The sequence below is a fragment of the Loxodonta africana genome, chromosome 14 (assembly GCF_030014295.1).
Source record: "Loxodonta africana isolate mLoxAfr1 chromosome 14, mLoxAfr1.hap2, whole genome shotgun sequence".
NCBI lineage: Eukaryota > Metazoa > Chordata > Mammalia > Proboscidea > Elephantidae > Loxodonta > Loxodonta africana.
Window position 1 is genome coordinate 42,003,551 of NC_087355.1, and position 22,980 is coordinate 42,026,530.

The window sequence follows — 22,980 nt, forward strand, 5'->3', positions numbered from 1 at the left end:
ACTCCCAACTTCCCTATGTCTTTTAATAAGGCGGAAGGGCCAAATTGTTGTCTAACCCAGAAGGCTTGACTCTCACTTTCTCTTGATTCAGGGCTAGTTTTTGGCTTGAAATGTCTAGAAACTGAAAAGATTATGGTGCCTCCTTCAACCACATAATTCCTAGTAAAAACAATTCTTAAGGCCAGTGAATTTCTGACATATTACACATGAAAAAAAAAAAATCAAATTAGAAATCATGTTTGTTTTTGAAGCAGATGATTAGTTTGCCTACTGTAGGTAATCCAACATAGCACACCTCTCTGCCCTCCATCCCTGTTGTCTAGTTTAGGTTCTTTTGTCCTTTTTCTTTTAGCTACTCCTTGAATAATAACCTTTTAAATGACCATTTGTTCCACAGTCTATTTTCAGATAAATCCTGCCATGCTCAGCTCTGATTTTTTGTGCCAATGTGCAGCATATTTCTTGGCAAAATCAGGTGTTTAATAAATGTATAGGCGAGTACTGTCACTCACTCCTGCAAAGCTTCCTATTCACTGGTTTTGAGGTGGTCCATATTCTGATTTCAAAATTTCTTGCTTTATTTCTGTTATTCCCTTTTGGGTAGTTGTGTTCCTTTTAAGCTAACAACTCTGTATGCTCTGAAAATATCCCATGTGTTCCTGATTGATACTAATACTCATCCTCTTTCTGGAATGTTTTCTAGTAATTTCTCTCTCTAGAATTCCTCTGTAAGTATCAAGGCAAAATATTAAGCCTATCCAGCAGTATTCCCTTCTCCCTCTGATATCTAGTAGTATTTTTCCTATTCTTTATGTTTTTACTCGTGCCATACCTCTGAAACCCAACAGTCTGCTGTCCTCTGTACAGACCCTCTTTTTCCCCCATATCCATGCACAAAGAACTCAGGTACTCTTTGTGGACACCACACATGTTAGGCTTACCTGAGGATTCTGTTGGAGAGGTGGAGGAGTTTTTCTTTTCTTTTTTTTAATTTAATGAGAATTTTTATTTTAGAATAATTTTAGATTTACAGAAAAATTGTGAAGATAGCACAGATTATATCCATAAACTCCACACCCAATTTCCCCTATTATGAACATCTTACATTAGTATGAAGTATTTGTCACAATTAGTGAACCAGAACTAAAGCCCATACTTTATACTCAGAGCTCCTTAATTTTTACTTTATTATTATTATTATTTTTTCTGTTCCAGAGTCCAATCTGGAATCTCACATTACATTAAGTTTCATGTCTCCTTGAGCTCTTCTTGGCTGTGACAACTTTTTAGACATTCCTTGTTTTTGATGATTTTGACAGTTTTGAGGCATTTTGGTCAAGTATTTTGTAAAATGTCCCTCTGTTGGGATTTGTCTGATATTTTCCCGATGATTAGACAGGATTTTTGAGGAGCTCACAGAGGTAATGTGACGTTCTTACCACATCACATCAAGATTACAGACTATCAGCATGACTTATCACTGTCGATGTTAACATTGACTGTGAAGTTCAGGTAGTATTTGTCAAGTTTCTCTAATGTAAAATCCCTCTATTGCTCCCATTTTAATACTGTACTCTTTGGAAGGAAGCCACTATGTACAACCCACACTTCAGGAATGGGGGTTATGTGCCGTCTCTTTGAGGGTGGAGTTCTACATGTTACTGGAATTCTTCTTCACGGGAGATTTTCCTATTCTCCCCTTTAATTAATTAATCTATTTAATCATGTATTTAATATCAGTATGAACTCAAAGCTACTTATTTCATATTTTGGGTTGTAATCCAGTACTACTTGTCTTAGTTGTCTAGTGCTGCTATAATAGAAATATTACAAGTAGGTGGCTTAAAAAAAAAAAAAAAGTATTTTCTTCCAGTTCAGGAGGCTAGAAGTCCAAATTCAGGGTGCCGGCTGTAGGGTAAGGCTTTCTTTCTCTGTTGGTGCTGGAGGAAAGTCTTGTCTCTTCTGAGTTTCTGCTCCTGGGTAATCTTCATGTGGCATAGCTTTTCTCTTCCTCCATTTCTGGTTGATAGCTTTTACTCTTTTTTATATCTCAAAAGACATTGACACAAGATACATGTACATTAATCCTGTCTCATTAACATAACAGATACAATCCATTCCCAAATGGGGATTACAACCCCAGGCATAGAGGTTAGGATTTACAACACACATTTTTGGGGAACACATTTCAACCCATAACATTAAACCCCTTGGTCCCCCCAAATTTATATCCTTCCTGCATGCAAAACGCATCCACCCCATCACATCATACCAAAACTCTTAAATCAACTCTAAGTTCAAAATCTCATCTTCTGAATTATCTAAATCAAATATGGGTGAGAGTTTAGGTGTATTCCATCCTGGGGCAAAATTCATCTTCATCTGTGAAATCTAGACTGTAAGTTATCTGTTTTCAAAGCACAATGGTGGAACAGGTACAAAGTAGACATTTCCATTACAAATAGGAGGAATTGAAGGAAAAGAAGAGAAAACCAGCACCAAGCAGGTCCAAACAGGAGAACACATTACATTGGCTCTCAAGGCTTAAAATAATCCTCTGTTCTCTGAGACCATCTGAGCAAAGGCCCTGCCCTCCATACACTGAGTTTTGGCCATGCTCTTTGGATTCTGGGTGGAGACCCCTTGGTCTTGAGTTTCAGCCCCATCCTCCAGGCTCCCTGGGATGGAAACTCTGTTCCCTTGGCTTTGGGTGGCCCCATTCTCCTTGTCCATCTGAGTGGCAAGCCTGTATCCTTGGCACTGGCAGGCCCTGTCCTTCTGTACCTTGTGCACGGAAGCCCCACACTCTCAGCTTTGGGCAGTGGCCCCATCACCCTAGCACACCTTAACAGCAGGCCTACACTCTGGAACCGAACTGGCAAAGTTTGGACTCTTCAAAACCTATGATGCTGTGGCCCCCATCCTTTGAGATCCAAGAGACCGTGGTTCCACCTTGTGAAATTGAGAAGTCCCTGCTTGCCATGTTCCTTCCAACAGTTCTGCTGATCTCTAAGCTGCTCCAAGGATGGTCCTTTTCTTTTCTTGGAGGACAACAGACATAGCTCCTTTGGCCTGTTTCCTGCCTGTAGAATTCCAAGAGGCAGACAGCATTCTTTCCTTTCATTCTTCTCTGTCCCATTCAGTCTAAGCTGATAGGGTTTTTGACTATGGTAGCTGGTTAGATCCATCAGTCACAGGCTTAATCTCTTTAACAAAAGATTGTGTAGCCACATCCTTGGTGAACATTCTAAGACACGTGTTCTTAATTTGCACAACAGAATTTTCCAAATCTTTAAGTTTTGTTTTTATTTTGCAAAGTTCATTTTTAGGTCCATCTCTTTCCTCTCACATTTTACGATAAATGGCAAGGAGAAACCACATGGCCCATTTAAGATCTTGCTTAGAAATCTCCTCAGCCAGCTATTCAAGTTGACCACTTACAAGTTCTACCTTCCACCAAACATTTGAACTTAATTCAGACAAGTTCTTTGCCACTGTGTACAAAAAAAAAAAAAAAAAATTGCCCTTCTTCCATTGTCCAATCACCTGTTCTTCATTTTCTTTTAAAGCTGCACCAGAAGCACATTTAACATCCACATTTCTAGCAACATTCTTGCTGGCACCATATTATTCTCTAAGAGGTAGAGACTTTCCTCTGTATTTCTCTTCACTTCCTTCTGAGCCCTCACCCATAATATTGACACCCATAATTCCACAATAGTCAGTGCAAGGCAATCTAGGATTTTACTGTTAGGCACTTTAAAACTCTTCCAACCTCTACCGATTACTTCCACATTTTAGGTTATCTATTAGCGCAGCGGAAACCCTGGTGGTGTAGTGGTTAAGTGCTATGGCTGCTAACCAAAAGGTCAGCAGTGCAAATCCACCAGGCACTCCTTGTGAACTCTATGAGGCAGTTCTACACTGTCCTATAGGGTTGCTATGAGTTGGAATTGACTTGACAGCAATGGGTTTGATTTGGTTTATTAGGGCAGCACCCCACTCTCAGTACCAAATTCTGTCTTAGTTGCCTAGTGTTGTTATAAATGAAATATCACAAGTGGGTGGCCTTAAGAAACAGAAATTTATTTTCTCCCAGTTCAGGAGGCTAGAAGCCTGAATTCTGGGTGCCAGTTCTAGGGGAAGGCTTTCTCTCTCTGTTGGCTCTGGAGGAAAGTCCTTGTCTCTTCTGAGTTTCTCTTCCAGGGCAATATTCATGTTGCTTGACATCTCTCTTCCCCATCTCTGCTTGCTAGCTTGCTTTTACTCTCTTTTATATCAAAAACATTGACTCAAGATACACCCTACACTAATTCTGTCTCATTTACATAACAGAGATGGTCCATTCCCAAATGGGATTATAACCCCAGGCATAGAGGATAGGATTTACAACACATATTTTTTGGGGGGACAAAGTTCTGTTCAAAATACTACTTTATTTTTTTTTTTGGCTAATATGTTCCAGCTTTTGCCATTGAGAGTGCTTTCAGTTTGTTCTGTATTCAGTTGACTTATACCCACCATTGTGTTTTCTTTTTCGAGCACTTCCTTCTTTTCTGGTACTACAAACCGTCCAGGCTCATAGATATTTTTCTTGCCCAGTAGAGCCTCACCTGTTTCTCTAAGGAGCTCTGGTTCCTTTTGTTGGAAAATGGTATTAGAAGCCATGATCTAGGTGTGCTCATTGCAACTGGGGCGTTGTTGCTCCTAAGCCCTGTTTATTCTCCTTTATGCTTCTGTTTAACACCCCTCCCATCATCATTTAAACTCTTTGTATAAGCTCTTTTAAAGGATTAAATGTATCTTTATCTTAGTATTTGATAGTAACCTGTGCTTAGCCTCCAGTAGGTGTTCAATAAACACTGATTGAATGGATGAATAAATAATTTGGTATAACGTAAGAGCCAGATTTTAGGCAAATCCATGTACCAGGAAATATATGCTGTGTTCTATTCGTTTAGGTAATATAGTTGTTTCTTCTGCATGCTCTTCTTTTTTCAATATTTGAAGGCCGCTTGAAAAAAACAAAATGAAATCTGAGATACATTCAATTTATATAGAACACATGGTGTTTATACAAGCATTACCAAAAAGTATCATGTTAGTGAACCTTACTAATGTGTGTCAGAGGTTTTCAGCATTAGCCCAGAACATCAGCATTACTACAAACAGCTGAAATATATTGTACAAAACACAGTTTCTTATAAAGTGTTGCAAGGCCAAGTTTTGAGAGTAGGCTGGCCAGATTAGAGTTATTATCACCCATATTATTAGTAAAAGGATATGATGTGGGTTGTTTATTAAGTCATTAACTTAAAAAAATTCCTTAACAATGGTATAAAATTTAAATACTGGTCCTTCAAGCAAAAAACTCTAGAAGGACTCCCATTTTATATATTTAAGTTTCACATTAAACATACTTACATCTGTGTACCCCTTTTGCAAAACTTTGTTTTTTGATTATTTGCGACCCTCAAGCTGTGTACATCAGCCTTTGCATGGTAGATCCTAACCTCAATGTGAATAAACTTTTGGAATTTCAGTGATGGGGAAAGGGAAGTTTTTCGATTTATTTTCTTTCTTTCTTTTTTTAGTTTCTGTCTTTGTCTTGGGTTATGGAGAATGTTGTCATCCAGCAGAGAGTAATTTCTCCTCAGTTAAATCTCCCATGTTTGCAATCATGCTTCACATGCCCAATGGTTTGTATCAGGTATGAGATCTTAAGGGACTTGTTGATTTTCAGAGCCAAGAACTCTCCATTTTGGAGATTTATACCATGCTGGGAGAATTTTTTAAAGCATAAAAAACTGTACAAATAGAATATTACAATAATATTGTGAGTCGATAATTTTTAAAAGAGGATACTCCATCATTTTTGATTTCTGTGTTTCTATATTTTCAGCAGCTTGAAATGATTGAACTCTTTTTATATCTTGTACTTTTTCTGGACCCTTCCATTTTTAATATTCAAGTTGTAGAAATGACAAAGAAGCTGCTACTTGAGGATAATGGTTTAGCTGGAAGTGGCAAACCAGTTCAGGTTTGGTAAACATTGGTTCTCAGGCACAGCAAATCATTAACCCCTCTAAGTAGGAGCTGGAATTTAGGAAACAATCAAAAAAAGAAGGTAAAATGGTGATCTAAACAAAAAAAAAAAAAAACAAACCCAGCGCCATCGTGTCAATTCCAACTCATAGCGACCAGACCTCCTAAATTAGTTTGATTCTCAAAATAGATGAGATATTACCTGACCTGCAGATGAGAACTTTCCAACATTCCATGTGTGCATAAAATTTCATATACGTAAACAGGCTTAGGAAGGTCAAAGCTTTGGATTGCTCGTATGCTGCATTTAATTGAAATGGAAATCCAACCCTGGTGTTCATTTTACCCTCATCACCTGTAAGAGTTAATGTCATAAGTCAAAAGTAAAGAGATACTTGGGAAAATAGGTTCAGTATTTTTATTAACTGATTGTGTTCTCAGGATGAAAAACAGACTATAAATTAAAGGTTACCAAGAAGATCAGCATGTTCCACTTGTATCCACACCATTGGCTGCTTGTGTAATACTCTCAGAATATTTCTACCATGACAAACTGACACATAGTTTGTAAAAAATGCTAGTAGCAAAGTCTGCTGCTTTGGCATTCTATGTTGGCAGTAACGGATTGTTGGATTTCTACTTTGGCAACCCATATTATTTTCTTTACTACATATTGAATAAAGGGTGGCTGGTAAACTGCAGGAAACCCTGGTGGCATAGTGGTTAAGTGCTATGGCTGCTAACCAACAGGTTGGCAGTTCAAATCCACCAGGTGCTCCTTTGAAATTCTATGGGGCAGTTCTACTCTGTCCTATAGGGTCGTTATGAGTCAGAATTGACTCGATGGCAGTGGGTTTGGGTTTTGGTTTTTGGGTAAACTGCAAGCAATTCAAATAAAGTTCTTTCTGCACTGTGATGGTTAAGGTCTTGTGTCAACTTCGTTGGGCCACAATTCTCAGTGGTTTGGCAGTTATGTAATGATGTAGTTTGGCAGTTGTGAAATGATGTAATTTGGCAGTTATGTAATGATATAGTTATTCTCCATTTTGTGATATAATGTAATCACCTCCATGATGTGATCAGCCAATCAATTGTAAGGGGGGTTTCCACGGGGATGTGGCCTACCTCCAATATGGATGGATAGTCTGGCAAAGCTCATTGATTTTTGCTAGCTCTGGATCCTGCAAGTGGTTCATCATTATCCAACCTCTGGTTCTTGGGACTTGAGCCAGGAGCCTGCTGTGTTGCCTGCTGATCTTGGAATTCATTGGGCTTTACAACCTGTGAGCCAGCAGCCTGCTGGTCTTGGATTTATTAGCCTCCATAGTCCGTGAGCCAGCAGCCTGACATCTGACCTGCTGATCTTGGGTTCATCAGTCCCTGCAGCTACGTGAGTCAGAAGAAGTCTTCAGCCTGATGCCTGACTCATGGACTTGGGGCTTACTAGCCTCTACAACTCTTGAGCCATTTCCTTGATATAAATCTCTCTGTCTCTCCCTATTTATATATACGCTTCACTGGTTTTGCTTTTCTAGAGAACCCAGCCTAAGATGTGCACTGCTAATTTCTTCCAAGTTTTCTACATTTGGAGAATGTGGTACGCTCCCTTGCTCATTTTCAAAACTGGTGGCTGATTTCCCAGGTTGGGTAAAATTCATATGACACATCCTGGTGTTCCTGGTGCATCACACATGCTGCACAGTTCATAGGTTTCAAAGTTCTTTCATATACTACTTCACATTCACCTTACAACAACTCTGTAAGATAGTTAGGACAAAAATCACTCTAACAACTTATAGATGATGATGAGTCTTGGAGAATTTCAACATGTCTTCTATAGTCACAAAGCTAGAACTTGGTGGAGCCAGGATTCAAACCTAGGCTTTCAAATTTGAATCTAGGTAACTCCAATACACTCTAATACAAGTTTGGAGCTTTATTGCTTTTGTCCAAGGAACATTGTTATAAGATGATAATGTGGAAGTGGTATATTCTACAAATTATGTTCTGCTGGCAACAGATAACTTTTTATACATCTATTTTCATCGCTGTGAACTCTTTGATAACAACCTCATTGCTCTTCTTCCCTCCGATTCCTTTAATAGTTAATCTTATTTTCCAGCAAAAATTTTAAAACCTGACGTAAATATTATAATTAACATACCGAGAGGCTATGTCAGCAAGCTATGTCAGCACAACCTACTTTATTTTCCTTTTTCCAGTGTGGATACTCATGATTGTAATTTAAAGTTACTTTTAAAAGAGTAACATTTACTTTTTATAGTTTCCATGACCAAGTTCACACAGCAGTACTAAGTAAAAGAGTGGGTCATCTTCTAAAACTGTCTACTTATCAATGGAAAGACGTGAGTGATGAAAAGATTTTTGGTTTTTCTTTTTGCCTTTTGCCCAGCAGGGCTCAATGCACAGCTTCTACTCAGGAGTTAATGATTTGTCTGGGCATGAAATGGTTTGGGAATGAAGGGTAATGCTAGGAGCAGTGAGGGAATGTTCATGGAAAATGATTTTTCTACTGATTCCTGAGCTTCCTAAGACATGTCTCTTTCCTCTATCTCTGTCATTTGCTCTTTCCCATATGCAAGTAACTCCTGACATGTAAATACTTAATACTGGTGCTGAAGAGCTGGTTAACAGTGTATCTGATCAAACAGTATGTTTCCATTTCTCAGAACCTGGGAGAAAATGAAGGATTGGCTTTCTTTCCTCAGTGATTTTGAGGTTTTAAGCCTACTGGGTGTAGTGAATTGTTTCTTTCTTTTTTTTTTTTTAATTCAAGTTACAGATATGATAATGCAAATTTGATTTCTCCTCTGCAGAGCCCCATATATTAAATGACTTGAGTATATTTCCCTTTCTCACAACACATGTGAATAGAAAAAAAGAATAAATAATAAAACTAATTTTGCTAACAATTTTAAATGAACCACTTATTATACCTAATACTATTTGGAAAGTCTTGGAACCTAGTAATATTCTCAAGAAAACCTAAGGTATTGTGTATATAAAGTTAGGAAACCCGTTTCATATCAGTTCTCTGTGTCTGTGTAAAGTGAAAACGAAAAATGCTCGGATATTAATTCCCCTAGGAGCTTTGATGAGTTTCATCTGAAAGTATCCTCTACCTCTTTCTTTGTCCCCTTAGTTGGCCATGTTTGTGCTACAACTGGGCAGTGCCACCTTCCTGCTTACAGAGCCTGTCATCAGTGCGATGACAACTGGGGCTGCTACCCATGTCGTGACTTCTCAAGTCAAGTATCTCTTGGGAATGAAAATGCCATACATATCTGGACCACTTGGATTCTTCTATGTGAGTTTTCCATATGTCTTTGTTCATATATTGTGTGTGTGTGTTTTACAAAGTAGAATTTGTTTAATTACAATACTGAGATTTTTTTTAAATAGTAAAGCAATTTTGGTATTGAAATAAAATCTTTTAGGATTTTTAAATATGATTTCAGGTGTGAAACTAGTCTAACGGAGTGATATCTACTAATTTTGGAAACAATTCCTTATATGAATAATTGAGTATGATTTAAGACAGGGCATGATTAGAAAAAAATAACTTGAATTTTTTTGTGCGCCAGATATATTTCCAGTTACTAACGGAAGACATCTACTGTGATTGCAGCCCATTTTAACAACAGAATACTCTACCACGTTTTATCAGTATAGTGAACCTGGTATGGAATCCAGTCAGAGACCTGGTCAAAGCTGGTGACTGGAGCTCCAATAGCAGAAAATCAGTTATTAAAAGCCAACCTGACCTAAGAGAAGGAGGCTTGGTGGTGCAGTGGTTAAATCACTTGGTTGCTAACCAAAAGGTTGGCAGTTCTAACCCGCCAACCGCTCCGTGGGAGAAGGATGCGACAGTCTGCTTCCATAAAAATTCACAGCCTTCGAAACCCTGTGGAGCAGGGTCGCTATGAGTCAGAATCAGCTCATCAGCACTGGGTTTGGTTTTGAGTTTTAACCTGAGAGAGGAATGTGTGGCCAGTTTCAACATATTATTCTAACAATACTCCATTGTTCTCGGTCTCCTCTTGAAGTTTCTTCTCAGGAACTCCTATTGGTGCTTTATAAGAGAATGATTTTCTTACTAATTAGCTCCTTGAGGGCAACTCAACTTCATTTTATTTAGTGTGATGCTATATAAAAATAACATTGATGCTGTTGATATTACATAAAAGTGAGAGTATTTCCATCCTTCAACAACCTTCTTGAATCTTATTAGCTCAATAGTAGTTCAGTATGTGGATGTATGATAACTTATTTATCTACTTCCTTGTTACTGAGATTGTTTCTTGTATTTTATGATTATAAATGGCCCTGTGGGGGAACTTCTTTAGGCATATTATTATTGTCTTCATTGCTTATTTCATTAGGATAAATTCCTAGCAATGGAATTACTGAGTCCATATATAACAATTTTGTCAAATTTCAGCTTTGAAAAATTGTGTCAGTTGATGTTATATTCTCACCTCATCAGTTCCAACTCTGGTTATTACTGTTTTTTAAAATCGTCACTTTAATATGGTTAAATGTGTGTTTCTCTGATTATTGGATGATGTCGTTAATAAAGATAGCCATTGGCAGCACAGACCTATAAGCTTGTTCCGAATTCTTGTGATTTAGGATGAATGAATATCCTGCTCAGTGATTCATTCATTATAAGGAAGCTTTAAACCAAAACAGAACACTGGAATCTGGACTTGGAAGCAACGTAATTCCAAGCTCTGGGTCAAACAAAAGCAGACCAAGGTAGCTTCAAGTTGTTAAGTGATTAGCTAAGACATTTGGTTACCAAAGGTCTACATGGCTGAACCAAATACGTGATAGATTCTGCCTTAATGACCTCTTGGCTGGGAACTGGGGTACCCTGGACTACTACTGTCTCTACTTTCGTTGATTGTGTTAGAAGCAAGGTAGGCTAATGCAGGGCCGACATTTGGCCTTTCAGGCGTGTTTCTCTGCTGGCAATATGCATAAAATGCTATGTTAAAGTCTTTTTGTATAGGACTTTTTTTTTCTTTCTTCATTTTGTGTTCTTGTGAGGTAAACTGCTAGCTACTTTATCTCAGTCTTAGGTCAAGCACTGTGAGTTTAATAAAGGGACCCTTGTGAGGTCTCACATTAGAATGGTGTGAGATAAAAACATAGACATAGTTTTAGATCGTTGGTTTTAAATTCATACTACTCAGTTGGTGGAAGCTATGCTTTGTGTTGAGGAAAAAGGAAGAAAAGTTTCTCTTCAGTGTCACAGAGTTCTGAGCTGTTAGTCTGTAAAGTAGAAAAGGTGCTTTTGTTCTTTGCTGACGCTGCAACTTCAAATATTCTGGTGATCTGAGCATTAGATTAAGGAATAAATTTGCATCATGTATAGGTTACACTAGAACATTTGGAAAGTCTGCTTTGGTGCTGTTGCCATTAAAACCAAACCAAACCCATCACCGTTGAGTTGATTCTGACTCATAGAAACCCTATAAGACAGAGTAGAACTGCCCTATAGGGTTTCCAAGGCTGTAAATATTTATGGAAACAGACTGCCACATCTTTCTCCTACAGAGCAGCTGGTAGGCTTGAGCCACCAACCTTCCCATTAGCAACTGAAAGCTTCAGCCACTGTGCCACCAGGCCTTAGATAATCTGACGATGATAATAATAAATCAAAAAAAAAAAAACAAACCCAGTGCCGTCGAGTCGATTCCGACTCATAGCGACCCTATAATGGAAATCTGAATTTGCCCCTGGATCATTTCTCTGGTATGTGAAGGAGCAGAGCTGGAGGCATTAGCCTTGGTCATCAGGTCAAAGACATACAGGAGAGTAAATTAACACATTCTTGGGATTTTTCATTCTTTGCCTATGCTCCCTGCTTAAGAGCTTTCAGCCACTGATAGATCGGTTTTGAAAGCTGCTCAGGCTGATGGGAGGTAAAGAACATATTATGAATATTCCTTGGTACATAAATTAGCATCTACATCATGCCCCTGTGCATGACCCAGTCACCGCTCCTAATAGTCTCAGGTGGATCACCCACTTTTATCAACAGAATTTAGGTCAGCCAATCAAAATGTACATTAATTAATTTTGGTAGTGGCAAGCCCTGGTGGCACATTGGTTAATATCTAAGGCTGCTAACTGAAATGTTGGCAGTTCAAATTCACCAGCCACTCCAATCCACCAGCTGCTCCTTGAAAACCCTGTGGGCCAGTTCCACTCTGTCCTGTAGGGTCACTATGAGTTGGAATTGACTCGAAGGCAACAGGTTTTAGCAACCCTTAGTGTTCACTTTAAGAGATAACAGCCTTCTGCCTTGACCCTGTTCTTAGGTGACTATAGCTTGGCTTCTCTTCCTTTTGCTGCTATAATTGTTTCCACAGTGTCTTCTTCTTGGGGCATGCCTGATTCTGTGCTACTAAGAATACAATTCTCTACTGCAAATAGCTAAAATCTCCACTCAGTTCTTGCATTAGTGGAACGATTTTAGGGAACAATTTGAATCAGATACAGGAAACTGTATGTGTCCAGCTATGACTCCTCAAATTATAGAACAAACCACCAGTGAGCTTGGCCAGAGGAATCTCCCCTAAACATGGTATAATACTTTTTCCTTCTCTGCATCTGCTATGTAGAGCCCATGCCTACCAGTGCCAACAAGCTTAGAGTGATTAGGCTGCTCTGTTCTCTTCTAGTTGAATGCAGTTAACCAGCTTTCTCAGGAGAGGGGTTCTCTCAGAAGTGTCAAGCCCTACCAGGCTTTCCTCTGGTTTTTGGAGCACCCTCCCAGAATTCCTGGGGTTCACGTATGCAAAGGAACCCTCCGGAATACTGTCTTGACTCTCCTGTTTCCCTGGGAAGAGTTGGATATAAAACCAAAAACCAAACCTGTTGCCATTGAATTAATTCTGACTCATAATGACCCTATAGAACAGAGTAGAACTACTTCCATAGGGTTTCCAAGGAGCGGCTGGTAGATATGAACTGCCGACCTTTTGTCTTTTAACTACTGTGCTACTAGTGCTCCATTTTTCTTTTAGTTTTATATTTATATTTACAGATTTTTTTTTTTTTTTTGAGTTAACTTCTATTTCTGGTGTTTTTATCAGGGCCCATAGAATCATGGTGTAGTCCCTGGGTGGTACAAATTGTTAATGAGCTCAGCTACTAACTGAAAGTTTGGAGGTTTGAGTCCACCTAGAGATTCCTCAGAAGAAAGGCCTGGTGATCTGCTTTTGAAATATCAGCCATTGAAAATCCTATGGAGCACAGTCTACTCTGACTCACATAGGGTGGCCAAGAGTTGGAATCAACTTGAGGGCAACTGGTTTTAAAAAACAAACAAACATAATCATGTAGATATTAATTAATCTGTCCTTTTTTCTTAAAGGGAAGCAAGAAAAATAGGGGAAAGAATTTTAGAATCAGAAAGGTTGGGATTCAAATCTTAGCTTTAGCCTTGACCTTGAGCAAATGACTGACTTCCAGTTGCTTGTTTTGTAAATTGGTGGTAATAACACCTGTTAGCCATTCACAAAATGAGATGCTGGGAACATAGTAGGTATTCATTAAATGGAAGCCATTATCTTTCTTCTTACTAGTAATGAATTCTTAGATATACCGAATTATAGATTTTAAAATGTGCTACTTAAGTAAAAATTAGAGCCCTGGTGGCACAGTGGTTAACATCTCAGCTGCTAACCCAAATGTTGTCAGTTTGAGTGTACCAGCTGCTCCTTGGAAATCCTATGGGGCAGTTCTACTCTGTCCTATAGGGTCGCTATGAGTCAGAATTGACTCAGTGACAATGGGTTTTACTTAAGTAATAGATACTAATGCTTTTTGTCTATCCAAAACCCATTGCTATTGGGTCAATTACAACTCAAAGCAACCCTATAGGACAGAGAAGAACTGTCCCCTAGAGTTTCCAGGAAAGGCCTGGTGGATTCAAACTGTCAGCCTTTTGGTTAGCAGCTGTAGCACTTGATCACTATGCCACCAGGGTTTCCTTTCTGTCTATAGAGGATTCTTAATCAGATATACAAAACTAAATAATGAAGCAAAGTTGTATCTCTTTTTACAACTTGTCAGTAAAAATCACTTGAAAATTTATAGAACTTAAAAAGTAAATCCATCTGCTTAATTAATGAGTCATCAGAAATGTGGAAATGTTATATTTTTTAGTTTATTTTTATTAAAAAATATTTCCATCTATTTAACTCACCCCCCCCCCCCAGTTATAAGTACATCTAATAAAGTATAAACAGGGCTGCAATATATTTAAAAATAAGCAAAAGCAATTGTGTTATGAAGACCACTTTTGTCTTGGGACCCTGACTCACCAGTTAAATTGTTCTGTTCTTGCCTTCTTTAAGATTCAAATAATTGACAGCTTGGTTCCTCACACAGATTAAGACGGAAAAGTTAAATACTTCCTGTCGAGTTAAAAAAAAAAAAAAAGCATTTTTTTTAAATTGAGAAATGATGAAGTATCATTTCATTAGAAAGGATGTTTTTTCCCAAAAGGCACAATAAAAATCACAAAAATTCCTAGTTTGTATTAGCACATGTGGATTTCTTTGAGATGGTGCCAGTGTCTCAGCCTGTAGCAGCCTATGATAAATTTGTCAAAGCTGGTTTCACTGGCATAGCTTTATATAGATACCGTTCTAAATAATTATGTACAATTCCATACATTAAACCCAAGAGCAAAAGGCAAGCTTGGCAGTCTAGTCAACTACCCTTCTTGGAAGTTTTTATTTCCTTCTTTAAAAATGAAGAATTTTGGAGCAGGAAAGCAGTTTCATTCCCACCCCTATGCCTGAAGTATAAGTGAAGCACTTTCCCAGTTTAGATACCCCTCCAGGCTGCAAAGCAATAATCAAGGATGTTAATAAAGTGGTAGAGAAATGTCAGAAGGAAATTGGAGCCAATGAAATGTTTTCTTTTACAGGGAATGAGATCACAGTTAAATATGTACAAATGAAGTTTATATGTGGAGAACAAATCTACTTTGAAAACATAGGGCCTCTGGGATTCCTGAATCAAGAACATGCTTTGGTGGTTTGTGAAAGCCCACATTTTCTCTGCAGTTATGTGACAGTTCTATTGTGAATTGCAGGGATGTTCAATATACCCTGAAAAATGGACAGAAAAAGTTAGTTGAAGGGGAAAGAAAAGGGGTATCCATCTGCAGCTTGATTCAATCAGTGATGCCAAGGATAGAAAATGTGGCAGGTTTAATTTGGATACGGAACAATTCTATGGAAATCTGTAACAAAGGTTCCTTTAAAAATCTAAATCAGAGGGCAAATATTTTTGCAACTCAACCGTCTTGGGCTAAGCACTCTCCATCCCCCACTGAAAAATGCATCACCACAAAATCCAGTGTTCAAGTAATTCAAATTAAACTTATTTTTCTAAACAAGGGATGGCTGGATGCCACCGGGGCCTTGGCACACTTGGTTGTGCCTTTGGTCCAAAAGAGTATCATGTACCCATGTTGTCTCTGGCTGTTTAACATACCATGCTTCTCCTACATCACATTTTAATCTGAGACTTAATTTATCCCTTGAAGCAATAACACATGGATTTATTCCCAGTATGGGATGCATTTATTGATCAGAAATTTGGAAATAATGATGTAAAAATGGATGGAATGTTGGATTTTTCTTCCTTTTTTTGTGTGCGTGCTAATGAGAATGCAGCCTTAAGTCAAGATTCAGCTTAACATTTTTCTTGTTTTTTCCACGGTGTGTACTGTTTTAAGAAGAAGAGGGAATTGGAGAACTTGATCTTAATGATACTCATTCTAAAATGTTTAATGATTTAATGATATGTAGGCGAAGACATGAGTCAGAATCAGCTTCACAGCTATGGGTTTGGTTTGGTTTTTTGGTTACGCAAAGGCAAAGTTTATAGGAGACATCAAACTCTTACAAACAGAGAGTAGCAACATCAATTTGGGGAGGTTCAGAGATGGCGTTATAGATCCCTGATCAGTACTTTAGATCTGCTCAGAGGTGGGGTTCAAATACAATCAAGTGGAAAGCAAGTTGGGGCTGGGGAAAGAGCACACCTGGGCAAAGTGGCTCTTGTGTACAGGCTTTAGCTGCTTCAAAGAGCAAAGGCTTGGGCTGAGAGCTGACTTTGGTTTACTTACCTGCAGAGTGGGAGAGTTGGACTGAATATGAAGCTTCAAACCCTGAAGTGTTCAACAAAATAATCTGTGAGCATTTACAATTTACACATGGATAAGTCTGCTTCTAGCCTTGCTGTTTCAGAATCTCTAGCAGGTTGAGTATGAGGCACCCTTGATGAAAGAGCCACTGAAATAGATTTGCTCAAATATTTATTGACCGCCTAACGGTCACTGAGAATGCACTTGAGAAACAATACCCCTGTTCCCATGGGGTTTTATGAAAGTACTGAGGAGGAATGTGGAATAGGGCAGGAGAAGTTAGACAAACAGTGGTGAACAAGATAGTCTCAGAGAGCGTTAATGAAGGAAACAGGATGCTGTGAGTGAGGCGGATAATGGAATAGAGTGAAGGGCGTGGGTCTGTTTAGATGAGATGGTCACAAAGACTGTTCTGAGAACAGACCTTTGAGTGGAGACCAGAATGATGAAAGAGACCCAGCCGTGGAAAGAGACCCAGCCATGGGTTAAGAGTGTTCTTGGGATAGGAAACAGTAAGTGCAAAGCCCCTAAGGCAAATACAAGCTTGGCATGTTGGAGGGACAGAGAGAATAGTTTCGGTCTTAAGAGACTTCCCAGTGGAATTTCAGAAATTCTGTAACTGTATTCCATTAGCTCCTGAGGTTTGGCTATGAGATCAGACCTTACTTGTGTTTTATAGACGTTAACAGGGAAGACATGGGTTTTACGATGAGACAAACCAAGCACTGCCGCCCAGCTCCACTGCTTTAGTCTTAGTGAGCTTTAAGCAATTTGGGGGTCCCTGGGTGGCACAGTGAGTTAAGGACTTGACTGCTAAATGAAAGGGTGACAATTCAGACTCACCCAGAGGTGCCTTGGAAGAAGGGCCTGGAGATTTTCTTCCAAAAGGTTACAGCCTTTAAAACAGTTCTACTCGGAAGCAAACGGGGTTGCCATGAGCTGGAATCTACTTGATGGCAACTGGTTTGGTGTTTTGGTTTTAAGCAATTTGCCTAATCTCTCTGAACCTTATTTTTCTCATATGCTAAATGGAAATAATAATGCTCACCTTGTATTGAGATTTTAAATGAGTCACTGCAAATAAGATGGCTAGTATAAAAAAAGAAAAATATAGTGCCTGGGAATATTAGCTCTCACATTCTTCTTGAGAGTGATGAAGTTTAAAGTCTCTCCATTGTTTTTACCCTCAACTGTCTTCTCCCTAAAGGCTTGTGATACAGAAAATATGAAAATTTCTCCAAGTGCAGAGTAGAGAGAAGGAATTTGGGTGAATTCAGTATATAGATATAAGTAGACTTTCACCAAATATGTGTATATTAAGAGAAGCAGTCATGGTCCCTGTACTCACAGCTTTTAGACTCAGGTGGGAAAGTGTTATTGCTTCCCTTGTACTAACATGATTCTGCTGCCAGTGTTGAAGGCCCGACAAGGCCACTGGTTTGGAAGAGCTGCTATTCGTGACATGCAGCAAAGTGTCATCAAATCCCACCACTAACAATCCTAACCCGAGACTCCATACTCCGTGGTAGTCTCCAGTTCAAAGGCTGACATCTCCCTACCACATCCTGAGGAAAAAGGAAGCAGCAGGCCATCTTCAAAATGTTATTCACTAGACTAAAAGAAAAGAACAGTGAGAGAGGCTTTGGTAAAAAGGTAAAAGTGTTGGTCTAGGGTTCAGGAGACCTGTGTCCAGTCCTGACTCTGTGACTCATAAGACAAATCACCTAGGGCAATTCACTAGCCTTTGCAGCATTGGTTTCTACATCTATAAAATTATAGTGCAGAACTGGTTGATTTCTAAGGTCTTTTCAAACTCAAACAAGTCTCTTCTAAAATCTTGCCCTGGTTAGGTACTGTTATGAATTGAAATGTGTCCCTCTCAAAGATGTGTATCAAATTGGCTTGTCCATGATTCCCAGGGTCGTGTGATTGTCCACTGTTTTGTCATCTGATGTGATTTTCCTATGTATAGTAAATCCTACCTCTATGATGTTAATGAGGTGGTATTAACAGCAGCTGTGTTAATGAGGCAAGACTCAATCTACAAGATTAGGTTGTGTCTTTAGTCAATCTCTTTTGAGATATAAAAGAGAGAAGTGACCAGAGAGACATGGGAACCTCATACCATGAAGAAAAAAGAGCTAGGAGAGTAGTGTGTCCTTTAGACCTGGGGTCCCTGTGCTCAGAAGCTCCTCAATGAGGGAAGATTGATGGCAAGGACCTTCCTCCAGAGCTGACAGAGAGAGAAAGCCTTTCCTTGGAGCCAGCACCCTGAATTTGGACTTCTAGCCTACAAGACTGTGAGAGAATAAATTTCCCTTTGTTGAAGCCATCTACTTGTGGTATTTCTGCTACAGCAGCAGTAGATAACTAAGACAGGCACTTGGGGTGAAATCTTTACCACGGCTACCCACCATGCCTACTTAGCTATGATAGAGGCTCAGTTAGTTGGCGTTCTCTCTTAATGGATAGTAAAACTTTCTGTTTAGTGTTATTCTGCTTAAAAATACTTCTATCCTGGTTAACTTGAAAAGGAGGGGATTTTCTATGGTACATGTAATTCAGAGGGTGAAATCTCAAGTCCCCTTTTCCCTCTTTGAGTTTATTCCCATAAGTAAGAAATATTTGATTTGGTAACTGTATTAGTTTTCCTGTGACTGCTGTAACAAATTACCACGAACCTGGTGGCTTAAAACAACAGGAATTTATTCTTACATTTCTGGAGGTCAGGGGTCCACATTCAAGGTGCTGATAAGGCCTCATTAGTAGTTTATACCTATTGTAGAGTGCTGATAGATTTATTAGAGCTTGCTGATAGGGCTATCGTTGCGCTGTTTCTCAAGTGAAACACAAACCTATTTATGACAGATCCTGAATAAAAAGATAGTACAGGAATGGTAAATAGTGATGTTAAAGGGTCCACATGTTCTTCTTGGTACAGAAATACCTATTAGAATGTTCATTGTGGTCCCTTTACAGATAGTTCAAATATATGCTCATCGTTGCTACTGAACAATTATCATCAAGGATACACTAATACCCTTAAAATGGTACAATCATTTTTTCTTTCAGATAGATTTTGTCACAGCAAAACCTAGACCAACCAGCATGCTAGGGGAAAGGATATTTCAATTGATAGAATTCTCTGGTTAATTGAGGACTGAGCAGAAAATTCATTTAGTTTGTAACACTAGTTAATATTTTCTAAACATTCGAGTTCTTTTTATGTGTCTCACGAAGTTCAAGAGTGAACACACTTTAGATTTTTATTCTTGCCTCGGGGTTCAGGGCCAGTTGTACAATGAGAAACTGTTGAATAGATATGATCCCCATGCAAGCCTTGGGGGTCATGTGTTTGCTTAGTTTTTTCCTAACTGAATATTAACTGCAAACTTTTTCAGCCTTGGGTTTTCCTTCAGTTTTATAAAAGTAGAGTAATTAAGAACCTAATTATTTGGATTGGATTAATTATATCAAAGATGGATTATTTAAAATTTTACTGTAGTATTACCTTAATATTTAGCTCAATGCCTTGCACATACTAGAATTTTAATAAACATGTTGAATGTATAAATACATGATAATTACAAATCCCCCCAAATTTATGATATAGACTATCTTGGTATTGAGAAAGGAAGACTCTGGTTCTTTCCTCTCCTTGTTGCACTGCTTATCCAATGTAAAAGCTACCCCTATTTATGATTTATTGTTAGCCCAGAGTATTCATTCATTCATTTATTTAACAACATTTATTGAATACATACTGTCTGCCAGAACCTGATCTAGGAATTCATCAATGAAAAGAAAAATCAGGTTATACAGATGACCAAATAAAAATCCATTAAATAAATTGTGTGTGTGTGTGTGTGTAAAATCCGTTAGGTGTTTCAGAAAAGCTTATGCTCTAAAAAACAGAATAGGGAATAAGATATATACACTGAATATTTTATTCTTTGAAACATCTCAAAATGGGTTTGTGTATGCACACAAATATTTTATGTTTTATGTCAAATTTTAATTTAAATGGTCAATTTAAAGAACTAATATTTTGGTATCAAAATGAGCTAAACTCCTGTTTTATTAAATAGATTTGTAGATTCTGATAAAAAAAAAAACTTATCCATATACATATAAACATTATTTTTGCTTCTCTGAGATCTGGGAAGCAAATGATCCTCCCCAATAGGATTTTTTATCTACTGGAATCTCCAGTGTGTGACAGCACACTCAGACGACAGGATTTATGCCAGAAATGGGAAATTTAATGTTACCTAGAATGTCTGGACCTATATTAAATGAGCAAATGTGAATATGTATGTGTGTCTATCCCTTTATCTGCCCTATTTGGGTCTCCATATGCCATCCATCTCTTCCAGTCTGCTGTGACTTGTCTACATGGGTCCACATGACAGTCGTTAGAGCCACACTCCTCACAGCCTGCTTTTCTATTGTGTTCTGATGCTGGTTGTAATGAGCCTCTGCCCACCCCTCATGTTCTTCTCGAGCATCTTGTGAGACATGCTTCGCTCTACAAGTTATAGTTTAATCCAGACAGACAATAAGCCACAGGGGGGGTTTCTCATTCCTTTCATTCTGGGGTGGTCATTTTTATTACTACAAACACATGTTCTTGAAATGCACATGACAGCAAATTTGGTATGGCTTAAGGGTTTTGCATGTTTCCTCCCTTTCTTGTGGAGGCAAGAAAGTCATAGCATACTTTCAGTGTCATGGGCTGGGGGTGGGGGACAGAAGGAATAATCCTCTAAATGGTTTAAATTATCAGGATGTTTGGCTTGTTTTCGACAAATCATCTGAATAATATCCTCTATTTTATCCTTGGGTCTTGATAAACCAACAGAAAGCCATATATTTGGATAAAATTTTCTCGATTTCCTCTTTGCCCCATCCCTTGTAGAGTGTATCTCACTGAGAGCATTTTGGGGTTTTGTCCTGGTCTCTGAGTGAGGAGTAACTATGGAAAATGGAATCTGTTCATTTGCGGAAGGAATGCTATGGACAATTACTATCCAAAACATGGAGAGATAGAAAAATATCATCTGGATCTTAGGTAGCTATGATACTGTAGTACCTAACTTTCCCCCCAGTAGTATGGAATAAAATAGAACACTGTGAAAATATAACATGAAAAGCTATTTGATTCCTAATTTATTCCTTAATGTACCTAATATACAACAGGTGTTTTAACTATGTAGCCATAGGAGATTCTGGGTTACTGGGATTATCCTAAACTGTTTCCCCCAGTGAGACTTCACTTTTAACTGAGTACATGTAAGAAACACCATTACTTACATCAAAGACTCATTATAATCATCAAACGGGATAATGCATTTAAAACTCTTGGAATACTGCCTTGTATTTAGTAATTACCCAATTAAAGTGAGCTCTGAGTATATTTTCTTTGTTTCAAAGAGTTACAGTGCTAATGATAACATAGAATAGAATTGAGATTCAAATAGCTTGATATTACATCAGATATTATCCCGATCCCTGCACCAGATGGGTTGAATTCTTTGAAAACGTACTAAACAGAATTTTAAGAAATACTAAGGCAAATAGTCTCTGTAAGTTCTTTTAGTCATTTTTAATGTTTTCAGTCATAGTCAAATTATATTTCAGATGCTAAGGAGAAGGGCAAACAATACCAAAATGTTGGGCTATTATCTGAATAGCCTGTATGATAAAAACTAGTTTTATCACCTAAAACTGGACTTGAGAAATCTGCTGTGGACTAATAAAAATAAAGGTGTAAAAAGCAGATTCCGCATCTTCTACAGAAGGAGGTGTTAAGAGACATGTCAGAGATAAGCATTTTGTTGTGTGCCTTTGAGTCAATACGAACTCATAGCAACCCTATAGGACAGAGTAGAGCTGCCTTATAGGGTTTCCTAGGCTGTAATCTTTACTGGAGTAGATCTCCAGGTCTTTTCTCCTGTGGTGGGTTCGAACTGCTGACCTTTTGGTTAGCACCAAGCGCTTAAGTATTGTCAGAAGGACTCCTATAAGTATTGTAGGTCTGTTAATAAAATCTTTGAAATTACACAAATGATACATCTTTATGAGAGGATATGAAATATTTAGACAAGCACTAACATCTCCTTACTCAGAGCTATTAACATTCCAGTTATATCTACAGAAAGTATGAAATTTCATTTTATTTTCCAACAATGTGGTATCAAACCATACATATTTATTTGAAATCTGCTTTTCCCACTTAGCACTGTAACACTAAGGCCTTTCCATGTCAATGAATTTGTTTTCCAAAATAGCCAGTTTAACGGTTATACCCACCAAAACCAAACCCAGTGCCGTCGAGTCGATTCCAACTCATAGCGACCCTATAGGACAGAGTAGAACTGCCCCATAGAGTTTCCAAGAAATGCCTGGCTGATTCGAACTGCCCACCCTTTGGTTAGCAGCCGTAGCTCTTAACCACTATGCCACCATAAAAAAAGACTGTTATAATTGTGTGTATGTAACCTAGTGAATTCAACCTGTTTTCTTGTTACTTTCCTCTTTGAAGTGTTTCAGTTTCTTTTGCTGTTTTAAACAACGCTTTAGCGAATATCTTCCTCACCTTGTAAAGCAAATTAAGGCCTTTTCATATGACCGTAATTGTACTCTTAGCTTAATTTCTTGAAGTGGAGTTGCTAAGGCAAAGAATAAGCACATTTCAGAGGTTTGATAAGTTTTATCAGATCACCAAAAAAAAAAAA

At 38.3% G+C, this 22,980-nt stretch overlaps 1 protein-coding gene across 1 annotated transcript in view; it reads left to right on the forward strand.

The window, feature by feature from the left end:
- SLC26A7 (solute carrier family 26 member 7) overlaps positions 1 to 22,980 on the forward strand; it is a 125,359-nt gene that overhangs the window by 48,289 nt on the left and 54,090 nt on the right. Inside the window, exon 4 of the mRNA XM_003408387.2 lies at positions 9,209 to 9,373. Within this exon, the coding sequence (XP_003408435.2) occupies positions 9,209 to 9,373 (165 nt within the window). The remainder of the gene's footprint in view (positions 1 to 9,208; positions 9,374 to 22,980) is intronic.